Source organism: Mesoplodon mirus (assembly GCF_964341445.2).
Source record: "Mesoplodon mirus genome assembly, chromosome: X".
Taxonomy (NCBI): domain Eukaryota; kingdom Metazoa; phylum Chordata; class Mammalia; order Artiodactyla; family Ziphiidae; genus Mesoplodon; species Mesoplodon mirus.
Window position 1 is genome coordinate 16,036,427 of NC_138981.1, and position 20,370 is coordinate 16,056,796.

Consider the following 20,370-nt stretch of genomic DNA (forward strand, 5'->3'; position numbering starts at 1 on the left):
TCCTTGGTGGTATCATCACACCCAGAGCAGAATCGGGCCCATAGTAGATAGATACTCAAAGACTGTTGGATGGTAGGTAGGAGGGTGGGTGAATAAATGTTTGTTGAGTTCCACGCTACTATTAGCATGTTGTTTCTTCTGGGATGTCTCAGAATTGAGCCTTTATACAGAATTCCTTCCCACCTTGACTGATGCTACTTCAGAGTGCCTTTACGTGTCCCCATCTCTCCCTGCCAGTAGGTCTGTTTTAGGGCTCAAACTTTGAATTCCCAAATAGCAGATTGTGGATCCTGTTTTCTACCTTTAGCCAAGAAGTCACACCTTCAGCCATATTTTATGCAGGAGCCTGGATGACACTTTGGTGGAAGCACGACCAGTGCCCTTTCTCATCCCTCAGTCCTGATCCAGTATGGCGCTGGAGTGGAAACAAGAGATTGCAACTAGAGATGTAGTCCTGATGGCTCGCCTCTCAGTATTAGGAGTCTGCTTTTGCTTTTGTGCTCCCTTCCAATCAGTTTTTAATTTTTAACATCATTCTGTGCCAGCCACTGTTAAAACTGAGGGTGAGATTTAGGCGTGGGGGGTGGGGAGGGTTGGTCAATCAGTTTCATTTCATCATCTTAAGAAAGGAGTCGAGAGACTGCAAATTGTGAAGCCTCCTGTGTCCGGTCACCAGCTTTAAACATGATGCTTCCCAGTCCACTTGTCTTTGAGTCATATGGCACCTAAATGCTTGTGCGTCCAGTCATAAGTTTCTTTTCAGTACCTGATGAAGTAGGGATGAACCCAGGAAATGACCCCTCTCTTCTCTTTGTTTTGTACAACTCAGGAGGTTCATCAAGAACGGATTGCATTGGAAAACCAGCTGGAACAACTTCGTCCAGTCACTGTGTTGTGACCCCCAAGATTCAAGTAACAATGGGTGACCTTTCCTGCCAAGATCTTTCCTTTGAACGTTTCAACGCAACTACTTGTCATAGATGTCTGAGACTGTGTCAAAAGCTCTTAGCGGCGGAATATAATCCATATCACCTTTTCTCTTGTGCTTCACGTGTACGTTTTACTGTGGTGGAAAAAATACAACTGATTATCACACTTGAAATTGTAACTATCAGTGGAATTTACCTCCCATTCTTAAGTACTTCCTCAAGGTGTTAGATGTTGCTCCTTACCCAAAACCAATCTTCTAGCAAATAAAAACAATTTAGAGCATTACTTATTTAAAGAATTTATGACTTGTACAAAACCTTGTAATCCAGTACCTTCAGGATGCTTGTTTTATTTTCGTATGTATATCATATACAGCAGATTGGTTTCCTGAATAATTGTGATTCCAACTGGATAGTCTTTGGCATGATGATAATAAAAACAAAAAGTAGAAGAAAACAAAAGCATTAGCTTTAGACTGGCGCTGTGCCCTCCACCACTATATGCCAAAAATTGCTTCTCTAGTGCCATCTTGATATTATATCTAGCTATAAATAATACATGACTATTGTTTTCTGTTGAATGGCAAAGACTTATTCAGTCTTTACACCTCTGTAAAGTAGTAGTTTTGTCCATGATCTATTTAACTTGGCCCAGCTAAGCCGTCAACCCAGACAACTCAGCCCTTTCATGTAGATTTTTGGGCAAGAGCAATCTGCCTGAACTGCCTTGCCCGATCAAATTAAATAAATAGTTGCCAGATCTCTACTTTTATCCTGCATGGGTTAACATATCTGTAAATGCATGAATTTGGAAACCACCCATCAAATGTGAACGGCTGATGAGACTGTTTGGACTGATAAATATTTGTTGTTTGAACCCAGGTATTCAAACTAGGGAAGAAGGGGCAATGGTTGTTACCAGTAATCCAACAATCTCTGGTAGTTATTTTTGTCTTTGTTATTTTAACCTGGATCGTGAGTGTATTGGGTATGAAGAAATAATGAAAGAAAGCCTATCCTCACACTGGATATATGACTATTTTGTTCTCTGTGAAGTGTACCCTTGGGAAGGGATTGGTTTATGTGCAGTTCAGAGGCGCCCAACCGACTCCAGTGTAAGTGATGTAAAACAGTAAGCTCAAATTGCAGAAGCCAGTACTCTATAGAAATTTACATAGCCTCTGCTTCTCCTGTAAGCTCAAGTTGAAAGTGGGAATTGATCGACCCTCCCAGGTATCCGGCCTCTCCAGCTTTATTTAACATCACTTCAGGAGATGGATGGCAAGACATGTGGTCTCTTGTGCATTTTGCTAATTTACCGATTTTTAGGATAGCGGGGTGGGGTGTGCTAGGGTCCTTTCTGAAGTGGTTTAGGATAGGTTTGCGGTACGCGGGACTAAGCCTTTGATTTCAATAGAGTTGACTGCTTTTAGAAGAAGTAGGCTTTTATTTTTAATGCTTTCTTACTCCATTAAGCTTTATCAGTAGCTTAATGGCAGAAGAGAAACGCTCAAACGATGATGTTTTTCCAAAAAAAAACCAAATTGTTGATTCTGTTCTGTGCATATTAAAGGATTCTGAATTGCTTGGATTTTGAAAATCGCAGGACTTGAACTATTTCTCTCGTCTCCCTTTCCTTCCCTTTTGGCTGCCTTTTTTGTCCCTGTGGGAGGGGTTTAGAGTCAGTTTAAACCCTTCCTAAGATTATGAATGGGTGAGTGCACATTTTTTAAGTAACCTCTTTTCACTTGTTCTGAGATCTGGGGGCTGCAACACATTTTGTCAACTGTGTCCTTGTCACAGACGTTTCATTATCATGTTTGCCTTTTGTTCCATTCAATCCAGGAAAGACTAGCATATGCACTTTATCTCATAGTCTTCCAGGACATATGCACACACTCCAGATAGCACTTCATATCCATTAAGCAGACATATAAACTAAAGAATGTTAGTCTATGTTATGCATTTTTAAAATATTGACATGTTTTTCTCCCATCAAGCCAAGGCCAGAGTGAGCCAAATTAGGAGGTTGGGGTTTTGTTTAGTTAGCTTGGTTTTCATTAAAGGAAAAAACTTGCATTGGACAATCGAAGCCTCATGCGTTGCACCGTCTAACCAGTAATTTAACGTAGGCATTGCATTAAAGCCCATACCAATAATATCTCCACCCCACCTTCTTGACTGGACTTAAGAGTGACCACAGTTTCTTAGTTGCCTAGAAGTGGATTTTTAAAAAAACAATTACACGCCCCCCCCACACACAACATGATATTACCTAACTAGTGCTCATCCTGCTTCTCTGTTTTCGTAGGATGTATACTTTTATTTAATTCAGGATTATAACTCCTGATAATGTTTCTGTGAGCGTTTAATATGATTTATAGGAAGGCTGGGCTATTGATATCACCATTATACCTCTTCTATAAAGCTACTCAAGCATAAGACCTTGTTGGGCAGAAATCTCTGGGCAGAGTGTTGATGTTGCCCCCATCCACGGGGGTTTACTAACCTTATTGTTAAGTGGTCTTCGTCCATGGGAGTCCCACAGTCCCAAGGGTGAAAACATGGTAGGAGTAGATCACCAGCTCATTGGGTACCTCCGTGTCTCTGGTATGTGGCTTATTGCTCTGGCCACCTCCCTATCCAGCAGCAGGAAGCAGACCCAAAAGGTAGATTTCTGGAATGGAGGAGTGTGTTGGAATCAAGGCAGACATTTGCCTTAGTTGGAGGGATCTGACTGCTTTATAAATATTAGAGAAGTGCTTTGGGTCTGGTTGGGAGAAGGAGGCAGCTTAGCTGGGAGCTGTGCCCAGTTTCTTCTCATTGCACGGTAGGATGTCAGAGATGAGAGGACCCCTTCCCATATCCTGCGTTTGCTTGTGGGGAGACCAAGGCCCTAAGAAACCACAGTTCCTAGTCCAAGAATCCATAGAAGGAGGGAGCTGGTGGCAGAGTTGGGATTTTATGGATTGTCAGTTGAGTCCTCTCGCCACTAGCATTACTAAAAATAGAACGGTTTTTTTCTGTGTACCATGTTGAATTTTATTTACTTAATTTTTCAGTCTTAAAATATGAAAACATGTCTTAGTGAGTTTTAGATCTAGATAATTCTCTTGGATTGAAGCAAAAAATAAAATCTGAAGAGAAAGAATATGATTGAAGTATTTGTTCTTCAGAACACCTCATCTTTCATGATGCAGTAAATTACCCTGAGTTTCTTGGCAGAACTTTTGACAGCTGTTGCTTTGAATGGATTCCATTCCTGTATTCCTTATGGGAGTTTGTTTTTAAAATAGACTACTGTGATTGAAATGAACTCAATATGTAGTAAGTTATAGTTTTCTTCAATATATCTTGGGTTACTTGGGTTGCAAATGTTCAGTTTCAGCACAGTTTAGGGTGAGTAATCAAAAACATGGATTTTTCTTTGATTTCCTAGTGTCTGAACTATCATGAAGCATTCTTCTCTTCACATGTGACTTGATTCTAGTCTGTTTCTAAATGATATTTGTCCATTTCTTAGATGAGCTCACAACCATGGTAATGATAGATGTGCTCTTAGAAGATCACTAAGAAAATAATCTGGAATGGATGTTTTTCTTGAAATTAAGACAGACATTTGCAAATGTAGTAGTTGGAAAGATCTCAGTTTCATTATAACACCTTAGAGCTAAAAACATTTGTTCAGCACAGGCTAGAATCACACCTCCTGACGAGATATCACTAAGGGAATTTGATTTTTTTAAATATTAAAAAAAAGAATTACAGATATCATAGCACCCAGATCTTCCCATATTGCTGAGAAGTAGGACTCAGTAGGTTGTGGTTTGAACATCATGAATGTGAACAGAATGAAATCTCTGTTGAGAGGTCTTTTTCTTCTCTAGTTAAAGAGAACATTCTAGTAACTTCGGTTTCTCTTTCCGACTGGTTTACTCTGTTTCAAGTGTACTCTTTTCAAACTGATTTCAAAGGATCACTTGAATTTACACTTTAGTTATGGGTGCTTTGTTACAGTTTTTTGACTCAGTGTGGTTCAAATTCCTAGTGAGAGGTGGGGGGATGTGGGCTTTTGCAGTCCTGAAGTGGCATATTCTGCTTCCCCTTCAGCCCAGGCTAAGGGAGGCTGCCCACCAACGCCCACAGATTAGTCATCGACGGCAGTTTATGAGAGTCTTACTCTAGGAGCCTCCCCACTTTGCTGTTTGCAGTGAGAAATGTAGCTGGTTATGTGACCCTCCCAAGAGCAACTGTAAGAACAGCAGACCAAGAGGGCCAGACATGAAGAGCAATACAAACTGATTCTCCCCAAAATAGACTTTCAGAGGTTGCCTTACTAAGTGTTCCCTGAAACAGCCAGTCTGTGAATGTGGGGAGACATCCCAGGCGCACGGTCACTTTTAGGCTTGTCTCGTTATTTTCTATATTTACTGACGCATATGATTGATAAAGGAACCTTTTCCCAAAGGCAGTACAGCGTTTCAATGGACAGGATTTGTTCTAGTGACAGAAGTCTTGCTCTGCTCTCAGCACTTGAGGAGTGTTTAGTTTTCGTGTTTTGGGGGTTCTACTGCCCTGCTCTAAGCTAAGTTCATGACTGTGGGAGGTTGGAGAAAGTGGTTTATGATTCTGAAGACCAGAGGACACTGGAACTTAAGCAGGCCAGAACTGGAATTTGAGGGCTGCAGTAGGGAAACTTCTGGTCCCAGTTCTGTTATAAAGCACTATGTCGGACATCAGGACTGGATCCTAAAGCTGCTTCAGGGAGCCCTGAACTGGGAATGGGACAGGTGGCGCAGGGGCCGCCTTGTATGGAGATTGGATCAACCGAGTTGTGTTGGTTTTATTTTGTTTTAAGGTAACTTGTGTGAGGGCTTCAGCTGCAGCCAGCCTGGGAGCTGGGGTGTACCCGTACCTTTAGCCATTCTTTTTGTCTTCAGTACAAATCCGATATTCAAGTGAGCCAGAGGTGGGAAGAGCCATTTTACTTACTCCTTGTAGCTGTGGGCCTGGAGAGATAATGAGTTGATGGTCTATTTTAACCTCGAAAGTAAAAATGTATATTTTTTCACTACAGTTACATTGAACAGTAAAATGAGGAACAGCAAAGTATATATTTGATGCCTTCTGTCTTTTCATGATAACGTGCTAACAAGTTGTGTTAGTATTTTACTCAGCCAGAGTCTCATTCATGCGCTAAGCATTGGGAACTGTATGTATATTGATCTTAAACATAAATAAATACAGGGTGTCCTATATTCGGATTGTGACTTGTCGACTCATGCTAACCTTACTGCCTCTCTTTCACACTTGTTGGAAAGTCTGTGGGGAACATAGTAGGTTGAGAATCTCCAACTCTGGAAAATGTACATGCTGTGAAACTGGGGTGCTATGTGAAAAAATAAATGTCTGATAGCCAAGTGTGGCTCTGGTGGAGTCTTGGTGTCAGTCAGTATATTGTGGTCTGCATTTGGTCTCGTGCATTTAATGCAAGTGACGTGAAAAGGATTTGGAGGTCTTCCCAGTTAAATCAAAGTCTGAGATCTGGCTATTTTCACCTCCTGGTGATCTGAGCTGGGTCCTTAAATATCTGTGCACAGTTGACACTCGGCATTCATGGGATATCATGGCCAGCTCACAGTGCATTTTAAAGATCCACCGAACTGAAAACTTGGATTAATCTAGGGTCAGGTTTTTTGCCTCATCTTCTTGGCACTCTTTTTTTTTTTTTTTTTTTTTTTTTGCGGTACGTGGGCCTCTCACTGTTGTGGCCTCTCCTGTTGCGGAGCACAGGCTCCGGACGCGCAGGCTCAGTGGCCATGGCTCATGGGCCCAGCTGCTCCGCGACATGTGGGATCCTCCCGGACCGGGGCACGAACCCGTGTCCCCTGCATTGGCAGGCGGACTCTCAACCACTGTACCACCAGGGAAGCCCTCTTCTTGGCATTCTTTGTGCTCAGAAATGTTTCCATCATAGTGTCCTTACCTAGCGTGCAAGGGAAGGGGAGGGATCAGGAAGGGTTGGCTTTAAATCCCCACCAGGTAACTTGGCACCCCAGTTGCAGTTTCTTATTTTTAACACTTGGGTAATTTTAGGAACCACCAGTCTCCTTTCAGGTGGGAGTTTTATTCCATACTGTGAATGCAAATTGGCCACACATAGGATATTTCCAATCTAGTTCCAAATGCCAAACTAACTCTGGAAGAATCGTCCATGATTTGGCTCATAAGCTTGGCCACTGGAGACCACCAGGCCCTGACCGTTCCCAGGGATCTGAGATCATCTAGGCAAGTGGTTCCCAAGTCTGGTCCCCAGACCATCATCAGGGAACTTAACTCAAAATGCAAATTCTTGGGACCCACCCCAGACCCACTGAATTAGGAACCCTGGGAATGAGCCCAGCAATCTTGCTGTTAACAAGCCCTCTAGGGGACAGTGATTGCTCACTAAAATTGAACTACTGATCTTGCTAACCACATTTTACAGTCAGGGACACTGGTGCAGAGAGGCAAAGGTGACTCATCTAGGGTCTCCGCTAATTCTGAGCCAAGGGTAAAAATGTTCCCAGGGCCGACTTTCTGCTGTGCTACAGTGTCCATTCATAAGTTTGTTCCCTCTCCTGACCTTCCTTCCACAGATATTTACTGTGGCCCTACTCTATCAAACACTATGTTAAGAGCTCGAGATGAGACCTATAGGACACAATCCCTTCCCTCAAGGAACTCACAGAGACCAGATGACTTGCAAGGCAGTGTGGGGCAGGCGCTATGATGTATTAGTCAGTGCCAGCTAACTGCTATCTATAACGAAGAGCCCTGAGAGTTCAGTGGCTTGACGCAATGAAAGTTTCTCACTCACTGTGTAGTCCAGAGTGGATGTTCATAGTTGTGACATTTTTCTTTGTGGTTATGTAGGGGCCCAGACCCCTTCTATGTGTGCTTCCGTCTTCCTCTAGGGCTAGAGAGTTTTCTCCTTTTAGCCAGTGTGTGGAAGAAACAGAGAACTGTAGAGAGGATACAATTTCTCTTCACACATCACTTCTATGCATATTTCATTTCCTGGAACTCGGTCGTGTGACAAGAGTTAACTGCAAGGGTGACTGGGACATGTAGTCTAGCTGTGAGCTCAGGAGAAGTAAGTTGCGGTGAACACAGCATCCGCCAGAAGGCACAAAGCCAGGTAGCTCTGAGAACACACAGGAGGGGCATCTAATTCAGACTGTGGCAATCCAGGAAGGCTTCATGGAAGTCTTAAAAGAGAGAGCGTTAAGCAAGAAAAAGAGGGTGTTCCAGGAAGAGGGAGCTGTGTGTGCTAAGGCAAGGCTGGAAAAGAGCATGCCGCCTTCTGGGAACTGCAGAAGAGTCTCCTCTGGATGGAATGAGGGGAGGAAGTGGTCAGAGTCAGGCACAAGGCCAGAAGAGAAGGCCTTGCATGTCCCAGGAAGGCATAAAGCACCCAGCCATTGCAGCCCCCTTTGAGATTTAAGCACAGTGAATGAAGTCACTTCACTGATATTCAAGGAGTGGTTTGTGTTCTCCCAATTTTTTTTTCGCAACCTCCTCCTGAAATGCTTCACTGGAAGATTGTAAACTAGTGTTTCTGGCATGAACCAAGCCTGCTAGTTTGATTTGTTACATTTCTGTCATGTGTTTGGACAAAGGGCCAAAGCCCAGAACACAAGGGCCTAAGCCCTGGTAGGCAGGAGTCCTACCGGATGACATGAGACTTTATCCATCCTCAACTCTTTCTTTGGGGGCAGGGGGAGATATCAGGGGCTCTGAGGTGACCGAGAGGTGCAAGGTCCCCCTCTCCCCATTTTCTTTGGCAAGAAGGCTTATCAAAGTACAGAAATGAAGAGTTTGGAAATGAAGCTGAAATATCCAATTCCATTTGAATAAGAATTCTCAGTTGAGTTTATTTAACAATTTTGAAAAATCCGTGAGCCTGGGGGGGAAATGCTCCAAGTATAGCATCTCAATGGCAAAATGCAACTTCAGAGAGCCCTGCCATATTGTTTTGTAAATATAAGGTGTTCTGGAAGAGCCAACTTTAGTGTTTGCAGGTATTGGAGTGGTTTTCCCCTCCCTGCATTTTTCTTTCAAACACTGAATAAAAAGTATCTTTGAGAATAAGATTGTAACCCAGATATACATTCCTCTATTTGCCCTGAAATCCTCTTAGCAGATTTGGTAGGAAAAAGGAATTGGCACAGAAGCTGTATAAAATTTTCAAGGTTCACCTGTGAGTATCCTGTAGCATTGTAAGCAAAAGCAACATCAGCAGAGGACATAAATATTGTATATGTGTGTGTGTGTGTGTAAAATATTTATGTTCTCTGCTGATGTTGCTTATGCTTATGATATATAAATATAAATATGTATATTAAAAAAGAATAACAACAGTAATCATTTAGAACATCAACCAAGAGAATCGGGGGCGGGGGGAGGGGTGTTTTATCACTGATAAATGTCTAAACAATTTTGGAAGTGCTGGTGCACGCTGATTAATAAAAGCAGGCTGTTAGTCAAATTTATTAATGTTTTTAAATTTTCTACCGAAAATGTACCCCTTATTCTTGTACCTGCGCTCCCATCCTTGGTACATCACTGGGGAACAGGGTACAGGCCTCCACCCCTGCATTAGACTTCATCAATGCTATGAGGCTGAAGGAAAGCCAAGGGGAAAAAAGATAATGCTTGGGGAATGAAGTAAAGGGACAGCAAAGCAAGTTAAAGACAGATACAGAGAATTGTGATGCAGGACCTTTGAAATGCAAATGAAATTGGCTTGAACCTCAACCCACGTGTGCTGAGAGCCTGCATCTTTATCTTTCTGGAGATTCTGAGAGGCAGAGGTAATGGTGGAGGAGCTGATGTTTTTATCCTAGTCACTCGGAATGGGAAAGGGGCAGAATTTATACACTGTTTAGAGAGATGGGAGCTTTTAAATAGTTTATATCTAGGGCCACACATTGCACAACTCTAGGGGACATTGTTCTTATATTTTACACAGAAGATGCCCCTTGGAGTTTGTGAAGCCGCTGTCCTGCTCACAGCTCTCCGTGGCACCATCCACTCTTTCTTTGTCAGTCTTCCTCTCCCTCTTTGTAGATCTCTTGTTCTGCTTGTTGAGGGAAGGTGGGTGGATGGGAACTGCGGGGGTCCTGCCTGTGTTCCTAACCCAGGGCCCGTACCCCCTACACATCTCCCTCCCTTTTTCCTGTTTGTGCTCTGGGTCTAGGCCAGCAGTTCTCAACTGGGTGCGATTCTGCCTCTGCTCCCAGGGAACGTTTGGCAACGTCTAGGAACGTTTTTGGTTGTCTCAACTTGGGAGACCATCTAGTGGGATCCAGGGATGCTGCTGAGCATCCTTCAGTGCCCAGGACAGCCCCACCACCAAGAATGATCTGGCCCGCAGTGTCAGTAGTGTCCATGTTGAGAAACCTGCTCTGGAGGAGCCCCTCGGCTCCATCTCCCCCAATTATCCAGAGCTATGCAGCCTTCTCACCATCACCAGGAACGCCTCTTCACATGGCCAGAGCTACGGCAACAGGCTCTGCTAAACTAGTCCATTCGTTCAAATAGCCCAGGATCCAAGCAGCAAGGTAAATGAGTGAAGCAAGTCCAGAGTAAGATGAGAGATGTCACTGGCCCATCTTCCTCAGTGGTGGGGAGCGGTAGGTGGGGCCTGTCACAGATTGGAGCTTGCACACCGTGTCTAGAAAGGCAGCTCTAGACTACTGCCATACAGGCTTCTGTGTTGCTAGATTTCTGATTCCTTGAGAGAGGCTCAATATCTCATCTCTCTTAACCCCCAGAAAGTCCCTTTTGTGTTATTTTTCATTGAGGCTTAACATTGATACATACATACATGCACCAATGTTAAGTGTCCATCCCAATGAACAGTCAAGATAATCTTGAAGAAGAACAGATTGGAAGACTTACAGTACTAGGTTTCAAGACTTACTAGAAAGTCACAGTAACTGAGAATGTGGCATTGTTGCACATGTTAGACAAATAGAGCAATGGTATGGAATAGAGAGGCCAGAAACATCCACACATATATGATCCCTTGATTTACAATAAAGACACCATCATAATCCAGTAGCGGGTGGTGGGGAAATGGTGTTTTCAGTAAATGGCGCTGGAGCAATTGGATATCCACATGGCAAAAAATGAACCTGGATCCCTACCATGCCCCCAAATTATTTCAGTATGGGTCTTAGATCTAAATGTGAAAGGTAAAACAATAAAGCTGTTAGAAGAAAGCATAGGATAATATCTTCATGAATTTCATAAAGAGTTTTTTTTTAAACAGGGCATACAAAGCACTCGCCATAAAGGAAAAGACTGATAAATTGGATTTCATTGAAATTAGGAACTTCTGTTTATCAAAATTCCCAACTAAGAGAGTTCTGGCACACTGCAGAACAGTAGAACTTATTTGCAATACATCTGTCAAAGGATTCTTGCCTATTTTTTTTAATGTGTTGGCCACTATTTCCAATTTAAAACACTGAGGGGGAAAAAATCCCCACTGTGCAGGCTAACATTCTGCAGGCCAAACAAAACATGTCTGCGAGCCAGCTCGGTCCCTGCGTGGCCAGTTTGCACCCTCACCTTTAGCAGCATAGGAGAATGGTAGAAGCTTTCACATTTCCGTATTTTCTGATTCTTTCCTTGCCAGCCTCTGTAAGGGGAAGAAACAATGAAGAGATCTATTTCTCAATAATAAGAATTTTTCCCTTGATGACAGAATGGCTGATAATGAATTTAGCTTCTAAGTAGCACTTCCCTCCCTCTGATAGACACAATAATTAAAAACAATATTTAAAATATGATTTGATCAAGTTTTTTAAAAAATTGAAGTATAGTTGACTTACAATGTTGTGTTAGTTTCAGGTGTACAGCAAAGTGATTCAGATATATATATATATATATATGTATATATATATATTTTTTTTCTGTCTCAGATTCTTTTCCATTATAGGTTATTACAAGGTATTGAACATAGTTCCCTGTGCTATACAGTAGGATCTTGTTGTTTGTCTATTTTATATATAGTAGTGTGTATCTGTTATTCTCAGACTTCTAATTTATCCCTCCTTCCCCTTCCCTTTGGTAGCCATAAGTTTGATCAAGTATTTTTAATTGGCCTCCACTGTGTGTTCAGCCTGCTGGGCTCTGTGAAGTCCACAGCTGATCCGTTTTTCACTCTGCTCTCTAACTCTAAATTTTCTCAGCATCCCTGGAAGTCAGCTTCAACCTGCAGTGAGGCAGAAGACGTGGAGAAATAGAGCTTAAACTTTTAATATTTTGAGCTCATTAATGTCCAACTTCCTTACTTTCGACCTCCTTCCCTAACTCTGGTTTCAGCCTCCTCCTTTTATTCTTCTCCCAAGCACCACTCTTCCTTAATTCTCTGATGGTCCAGTTGGAGACAGTGGCATCGGGTGGGAGGATAATTTCCTATTGTCACCTCTTCTGATCCCACTATTAGAATGAATAAGAAGAGGTAGCCTGAAGAATGGCATTCTGACAGCATAGCATACTGGTTAAAAGCATGAGATCGGGAGTTTGCCTGGACTCAGATCCTGGCTCCATCTCTTTTATTTATTCATTTACATTCTTTTTAAAAAAATATTGTTTTCCATTACAGTTAATCATAGGATATTTTCTTTAAATTTTTCTTTTATTTAAAAATTTTACTTATTTTTGGCTGCATTGGGTCTTCATTGCTGTGTGCGGGCTTTCTCTAGTTGTGGTGAGCGGGGGCTACTCTTTGTTTCAGTGTGCGGGCTTCTCATTGCAGTGGCTTCTATTTTGTTGTGGAGCACGGGCTCTAGGCACATGGGCTTCAGTAGTTGTGGCATACAGGTTCAGTAGTTGTGTCTCGCGGGCTCTAGAGCGCAGGCTCAGTAATTGTGGTGCACGGGCTTAGTTGCTCTGCGGCATGTGAGATCTTCCCGGACCAGGGCTCGAACCCGTGTCCCCTTGCACTGGCAGGTGGATTCTTAACTACTGCACCACCAGGGAAGTCCCTACCATAGGATACTGAATATAGTTCTCTGTGCTACATGGTAGGCCCTTGTTGTTTATCCCTTCTGTATATAAAAGCTTCCATCTGCTAACCCCAACCTCCCACTCCGTCCGTCCTCCAACCCCAACCCCCTCCCCCTTGGCAACCACAAGTCTGTCCTCTATGTCTGTGAGTCTGTTTCTGTTTCATAGATAGGTTCATTTGTGTCATACTTTAGATTCCACATATAAGTGATATCATATGGTATTTGTCTTTCTCTTTCTGACTTACTTCACTTAGTATGATAATCTCTAGGTCCATCCATGTTGCTGCAAATGGCATTATTTCATTCTTTTTATGGCTGAATAGTATTCCATTGTATGTACATACCACATCTTCTTTATCCATTCATCTGTCAATGGACATTTAGGTTATTTCCATGTCTTGGCTATTGGGAATAGTGCTGCTATGGACATAGGGGTGCATGTATCTTTTTGAATTATAGTTTATCTGGATATATGCCCAGGAGTGGGATTGCTGGATTGTATGGTAGTTCTATTTTTTGTTTTCTGAGGAACTTCCATACTGTTTTCCACAGTGGCTGCACCAATTTACGTTCCCACCAACAGGGCAAGAGAGTTCCCTTTTCTCCACACCCTCTCCAGCATTTGTTGTTTGTAGACTTTTTAATGATGACCATTCTGACTGGTGTGAGGTGGTACCTCATTGTAGTTTTATTATTTTTTTAAATATTTATTTATTTATTTATTTTTGGCTGCACTGGGTCTTCGTTGCTGTGCACGGGCTTTCTCTAGTTGTGGCGAGTGGGGGCTACTCTTCATTGCGGTGCTCAGGCTTCTCGTCACAGTGGCTTCTGTTGTTGTGGAGCACGGGCTTTAAGGTGCGAGGCTTCAGTAGTTGCAGCACTTTGGGCTCAATAGTTGTGGCTCGTGGGCTCTGGATCACAGGCTCAGTAGTTGTGGTGCACTCGGGTAGTGGCTCCGCGGCATGTGGGATCTTCCTGTACCAGGGCTCGAATCCGAGTCCCCTGCATTGGCAGGCAGATTCTTAACCACTGCGCCACCAGGGAAGCCCTCATTGTAGTTTTGCTGTGCATTTCTCTAATAATTAGCAGTGTTGAGCATCTTTTCATGTCTGGCTCTGTCTCTTAATAACTGTGATGTTAAGTAAGTTACTTGCTTCTCTGTGCCTCACTTCCTCATCCATAAGTTACCAATAATAGTGCCTATATGTTAATATAATTATAAAGCACTTAGAATAGTGCCTAGTAAGCATTAGACATGTGTTTGTTAAATTAAAAATTGACAGTTGGTGGTTGTCAGGCCTTGGCATTGTGTCCAGTGTTGGGAAGTAGAAGACACAGGAGCTCCTATCTCAGAGATCATCTCAGAGCCCCAAAGCCCTGGTTTCAAGATAGGCAAACAGCTTGGCCAAACTGCTCCCCCTTCTTCAAACTGGCCAAAATGTGACCACTGGGTCATTTGACGACATTCTTCTTGTGGAGCCTGGTAATGGCTGAAATCCAAAGCCAATTGGAAGATGATTAAGGTCATTCTGTGGAGTATTCTCTCTCCTAAAATTTAAAACTAGAATTATTATGCAGATGAGGAAGTTTTTAACCCTGAGAAGTGAAGTAACTTACTTAGGACATGGCAGCATGATAGAGAAAAGCCTAGATTTCCTTGAACAGACTGTTCATAGAAATACGGATATTAAAGGATGCTGGTGGAGCCTCAGAAGGATTAAGGACAATTACAGAGAAAGCCTAAATCACCTTAGAGAAAGCCTAAATACCATAGAGAAACTTAGTAGAAATCTGAACTGGGAGGCCATGAGGAATGGATGCATGTGGAATGGATGGGAGCCATGGGGACCACCAGAGGGTGGATTGTGCTAAGCAGAATTTTGGCCCCAAGGATCCTAGCCCTCTGGTATTACTCCTGTAGTTATGTTACATGGTAAAGGGGACTTTGCCGATGTAATTATGGTTGCTAATCAGCTGACTTTAAAGTAGGGGACTTATCCAACAGGCCCAATATGGTCACATAAGCTCTTAAATGCAGAAGAGGAAGGCAGCAGAGATGCAGCAGCAGAGGAGGACAGAGAGATGTGAAGCATGAGAAGGACTTGCAGGTGGAAGGGGCAATGTGATGAGGGACGCAGGCGGCCAAAGAAATTGAGAGAGGCTTCTAGCCTACAGCCAACAAGGAAACAAGGACATCAGCCCTGTAGTCACAAGGAACTGATTCTGCCAACACCTTGAATGTGCATGGAAGCAGATTCATCCCCAGAGCCTCCAGAAAGGAGTACAGCCCTGCCAATACCTTGATTTTGTTTTTGAGAAACTCTAAGCAGAAGACTCACTTGAGCCATGCTGTACCCAGATATCTGACTTCCAGAAGTGTAATATAATAAATTCATGTTGTTTGAAAACACTAAATTTGTCAGAATTTGTTACAGCAGTGGTAGGAAACTAATACTAAGTCCTTATTCTACCAAGAATTTCCTGGGTTTGGAGTAGGAAGGGATAGGGGAGAGGCCAAAACATAAAAAGCCCTTTCTGACCTCTCCCAGCACTCATAGTTTTTATGAGACTGTCTTGAAAAGTTTAGAAAAAGGTCATAGAGGTACAATGGGTTCTTCTAGTGAGTTTCTAGAGGAGATTCTGTTCCTATCTACATCAGTCCTGCAGGGTTATTATTTACTCCCCAGTTCATGAGCCTGGCCATGAAAGCAGCATTTCTTAGCACAGTTATAAATAGATGCTGTACCAATGACGTTAGGAAAGTGAGCTTCAGGTAGCTGGACTGTGTGGGGTGAGAGTTAGGAGTCCCTGGAGACTCCCACGTCTTCCAGAGGAGGACCCTAGGGCCAAGTACTGGCTCCTGGGCCCCAGATGTCCACAACACAGAACAGAAAGAGCAAGAGCAAGAGATCTGGGATCAGAAGGCCTGGGCCGGAGGTTTGATGATCACTTCCAGGCTGTGGCTGTGTGACATTCACTTCTCCTAACTTCTCCTTGGCTTCCTATCATAAAGTGGAGACGAGAAGACCCACCTTAAGGAACTGTAGCCCCAATTAAATAACATGATGCATGTGGAAGCATTTTGTGAGCTGTACAGCATCACATAAGTCACGGTTGGGATTTGTGACAACTGTGATACTGACACAAAACTTAAGTCAACAGACATCAGTTGAGTTCTTCATACACAATATCTTGGAGAGTACAGAAGAGACCCTGCCATGGCTCCTGCTGATGGCAGATGTGGCTGCCGACATGGGACCCTCCCACAGCCGTATCTCCAGTATCCCAGAGGATCGCTACCTTCTTCATGGCTCCAGTGTGGGGCAGAGGCAGGAAGTGGAAAGCTGCCTCCTACCTCTTTTCCACTTCCACCCAAGGTGGTTTTCTTGGGAGAGCTGGGGGAAGATGAGGTAATACTACGTTGAGGGATTCGTGGCATTTTGATTTCTGAGTGATTTTTCAGGTTAAAACCATTTCTCCAGGAGCATGGTATGAGGAGCTGTGCACCTGTGCATGCGTGTACACGTATAGTGGTGGGCCTGGGAAGAGGCCCCCACAGCATATACGGAAACACTGAAATTAATTGACGTGAGATTGGGACTAAAAAGAGAGAGATCCATTCTGTTGAAGGTCAGGTTCCTCCTGATTGGGGAATCTCAAGTGCCTGTGGACTGCAGATAGGATCTGGACGTGATGCACCTGGGTTCTGTCCTACCTTGGTCTCTGTTTCTGGGAGGGCTGGAATGGTTAGGTTCTGTAAGTGGTTACGTTCACAGGGCTTGACTTTTATAACAGCAGGAGTGGTACGTCTGGTTTCTGCAGGTAAATAGAAAAAGAATGTTTTCAAAAGCTGAGTTGCCGGAAAATGATTATGGGAGTATCTGGAATCATTCAGGGAAATTTCCAGAAGCCTGCCAGCTTCCAGGCAGCAAATATAAATAAAAGAGAAAAAAATGAAAGCATGTGGCAAATATCCCATCCCTAGGACGTCTTAATAGTGGAATTTATTATCTTACAAAATAAAAAGTCCTAAGCAAGAGTGGTTTTGTGGCAGATCAACTAAATGGTTTGACAACCTATCCAGAACTCAGGTTCCTTCCATCTTTTTGCTCTGCCGTCTTTAGAAGGTTGTAATTCCTCAGACTTGTCTCTTCCTGACCACAGGGTGGCTTTAGCAGTCCCAACCACTTTATTCTTAACAGTAAGGTGGGAAAAGCTATTTTCTCTCATGTGTCTATTATATTTTAGACTTTAAAAAATTGACATAAAGTTCACATAACATAAAATTCACCATTTTAAAGTGAAGAATTCAGTGGCAGTACATTCACAATGTTCTCCAACCACCACCTTTATCTAGTTACAAAACATTCTCGTCACCCAAAAAGGAAACTCCATACTCTATTTTATTTATTTATTTATTTATTTATTTTTTTGCGGTACGCGGGCCTCTCACTGTTGTGGCCTCTCCCGTTGCAGAGCACAGGCTCCAGATGCGCAGGCTCAGCGGCCACGGCTCACGGGCCTAGCCGCTCCGTGGCATGTGGAATCTTCCCAGACTGGGGCACGAACCCATGTCCCCTGTATCGGCAGGCGGACTCTCAACCACTGCACCAGCAGGGAAGCCCGAAACCCCATACTTTAAATGGGGTTTAATTGAGCAGTCATAGCCCATTCCCCCTCCCCCAACCCCAGGCAACCACTAAGCTGCTTTCTGCCTCCGTGGATTTGCCTATTCTGGACATTTCACGTAGATGGAATCATACAGTATGTGACCTTTCTTTCACTTAACACAGTGTTTTCAAGGTTCATCTGTACTGTAGCATGTATCAGGACTTCGTTCTTTTTTATGGCTGAGTAATATTCCATTGTATACCTGGTAGACCACAATTTGTTTATCTAGTCATTCATTAATGGGCATTTGGGTTGTTTCCATATTTTGCATATTATCAATACTGCTGATATGAATTATTTGTGAATGAGTTTTTGTGTGGACAAGTATTTGTATTTGGTGGCAGGGGGTACATGCTTAGGAGTAGAGTTGCTAGGTCCTGATAATTCTGTTTCCCTTTTGAGGGCCCGCCAAAGGGTTTTCCACAGCAACTGTACCATTTTCATTCCCTCCGGCAGTGTATGAGGGTTTCAGTTTGTCCACAACCTTACCAACACTTATTTAGCCTGTTTTTTGGGAAAGCCTAGTGCATATAAAGTGGTACCTCATTGTGGTTTTGATTTGCATCTCCCTAATAACTAATTATATTGAGCATCTTTTTTATGGGTTTGTTGGCCATTTCGTTTGCCTATTTTAAAGCTTCCCTCCAGAACTCACATGATGCTCACATTTTATTTCTCTGGGCCAAGAAGAGATTCTTCCCCCTTCCCTGTATGTTATTTGTGGAGCATTCATATCTGGTGCCCCTGATACAGTTGCAGGTGTAAAGTAAATGCCGGATGAATGGATAGGCACACAAAAAGCCACTGCCCGCCCGTCTCTCCTGTTGTTCTTTGCTGATAGAAACCCAGTTTGGTTCAGGTAATGGGTAGCCATGTGATTCATGGGAGGCTAAACCATTGAGACACTGGTTGGCTCAGTGTATACACACTCCAATGATGAACTCAGGGAGGAAGAATGAAGTCAATAACAGGGCTGGTTTAGCTTTATATTTTTAAAATAAAAAAGTACCGTCATACCTTTTGACCTAATAATTGTACTTTGAAGCATATGTCACAAGCAGGTAACCAAAATGAGAGAAAAAGTGGCATGGAGATAATCATAGTCTAAGAAGCAAACTTTTTATAATCCCATTCCCCTTGCCAATGATTGGTTTAGGGTGGACATATGGCCAGTCCGTCCCATGGGATGTCAAGACAGGTCTGCTAGGGAGACTTCTTGGAAAGGTTTCCTCACAAGCCAAAAACAGACACTTTTGAATGTTAGTGTGTGATGGTTGTAACTGCTGCAGACACCTTGCGACCATGAAGACACAAACCTGAGGACAAACCCAACATGCTAAGGATGGTGAACAAGAAGATGGGAAGGATGCTGATGGAATCATTGAGCCATTAATTGACCTTCTCTGAAACTACACTACCTTTGAACTTCTTATGTGAGACAAGAAGTCTCCCTACGTTTAAGCCAGTTTGACTCACTTGTAGTCAAAAGCTTCCTGAGACACACAGTATGAACTGGATGGCTCTTGTCTCTCTAGTTTTCATCCAGAAATTGAAAGCTTAGGTTATAATAGCTGGCCTCCTGATTTCCAGCCAAGTTTTCACTTGTTCAAATAAGTGTCAAGATGTGGTGGCTTTGTGATGTGTCGACTTGGCTAAAAGCTGGTACTACATTTCTCAGAGTTCCCTTCCTTGTATGTTTCTAGTTAGAGTTGGTCACAGGAGACATTTGCAGGAGGTTTGCAAAGGGGAAGTGAAGCAGTTGCCATGTTCGCTTTCAGAAGCTCAGCATGGGTCAGGCCCTGTTAACAGTGAGTGCACATTTTCCTGGATCTCCTGCTCTTGTTTCCAGAGCAGCAGTCAGGCTCACAATTCAGTTACCGCGGGATCTCTTTCCTCAGCTTCTCCAAATCCTGGGTCAGATGTCAGTGTGGCTTCATGGCAGGAGCATCAGCTTCTCTTGCTCGTCACCCAAAGCAGCGCGGCTGGAGGCTTGGAGATCAATGCAAGTCCCAGTTTGTTCCTTGCCAGTTCCAGTGGCCCCTATTCTCTCCTACCTCATGCCTACCTGACCCCGGGCTCTGTACCAGACACAAAAGAAGCAACCAAACCGAGACCGTTTCACCTCTTCCCATAATTGCTCAAGGTCAAATCTCTATAATAAATTCCTACTCTACGTTACTCCTCATGGTTCTGTTTCTCTGACTGAACCCTGTCTGATACACAGAGTCAAGTTTTCCTGATCCCAGGTTTTAGCTTTAGCATTTACATCCTATTCATAGCAGTGAAAGAAGTTTAAACGAATGGAGGTAAGCTCTCTAATATAGACTCAATTATTCCTGCTGGCTTAAAAGAAGACATGAAATCGTGGTTTCATCATGGCATAGGATCGCATCTCTAGATTGGATATGGATGGTGGGCCACCGGTTTGCACCAGCTGACCTGGGTGTTTTAGAATCCATCCATCACTTACCTAGGTATTTTTGAGTATTCAGATGACATGCTGAATTTCTCCATTTTATGTGAATTTTGGGGTTTATTGCCCAAGAAAGGCTATACTCCTCAGTCTCCATCCTTACTGTATTAATTATCTATCTCCATCAAAATGCTGTGTAACAAATCACTGTGAAACTCGGTGGCTTAACATATTAACTAAAATTTTAATGTGTCTGAGGGTTGGTGATTTAAGCTGGGCTCAGCTGGGCAGT

At 43.2% G+C, this 20,370-nt stretch overlaps 1 protein-coding gene across 5 annotated transcripts in view; it reads left to right on the top strand.

Moving 5' to 3' along the window:
• Positions 1-6,334, top strand: part of REPS2 (RALBP1 associated Eps domain containing 2) — a 238,102-nt gene extending 231,768 nt beyond the window's left edge. For all 5 annotated transcript variants that reach the window (XM_082609610.1, XM_082609612.1, XM_082609611.1 and 2 more), the window contains exon 18: positions 830-6,334. In XM_082609610.1, the coding sequence (XP_082465736.1) occupies positions 830-898 (69 nt within the window). In that variant the 3' untranslated portion in view covers positions 899-6,334. The remainder of the gene's footprint in view (positions 1-829) is intronic.
• The last annotated feature ends 14,036 nt before the right edge of the window (positions 6,335-20,370 follow it).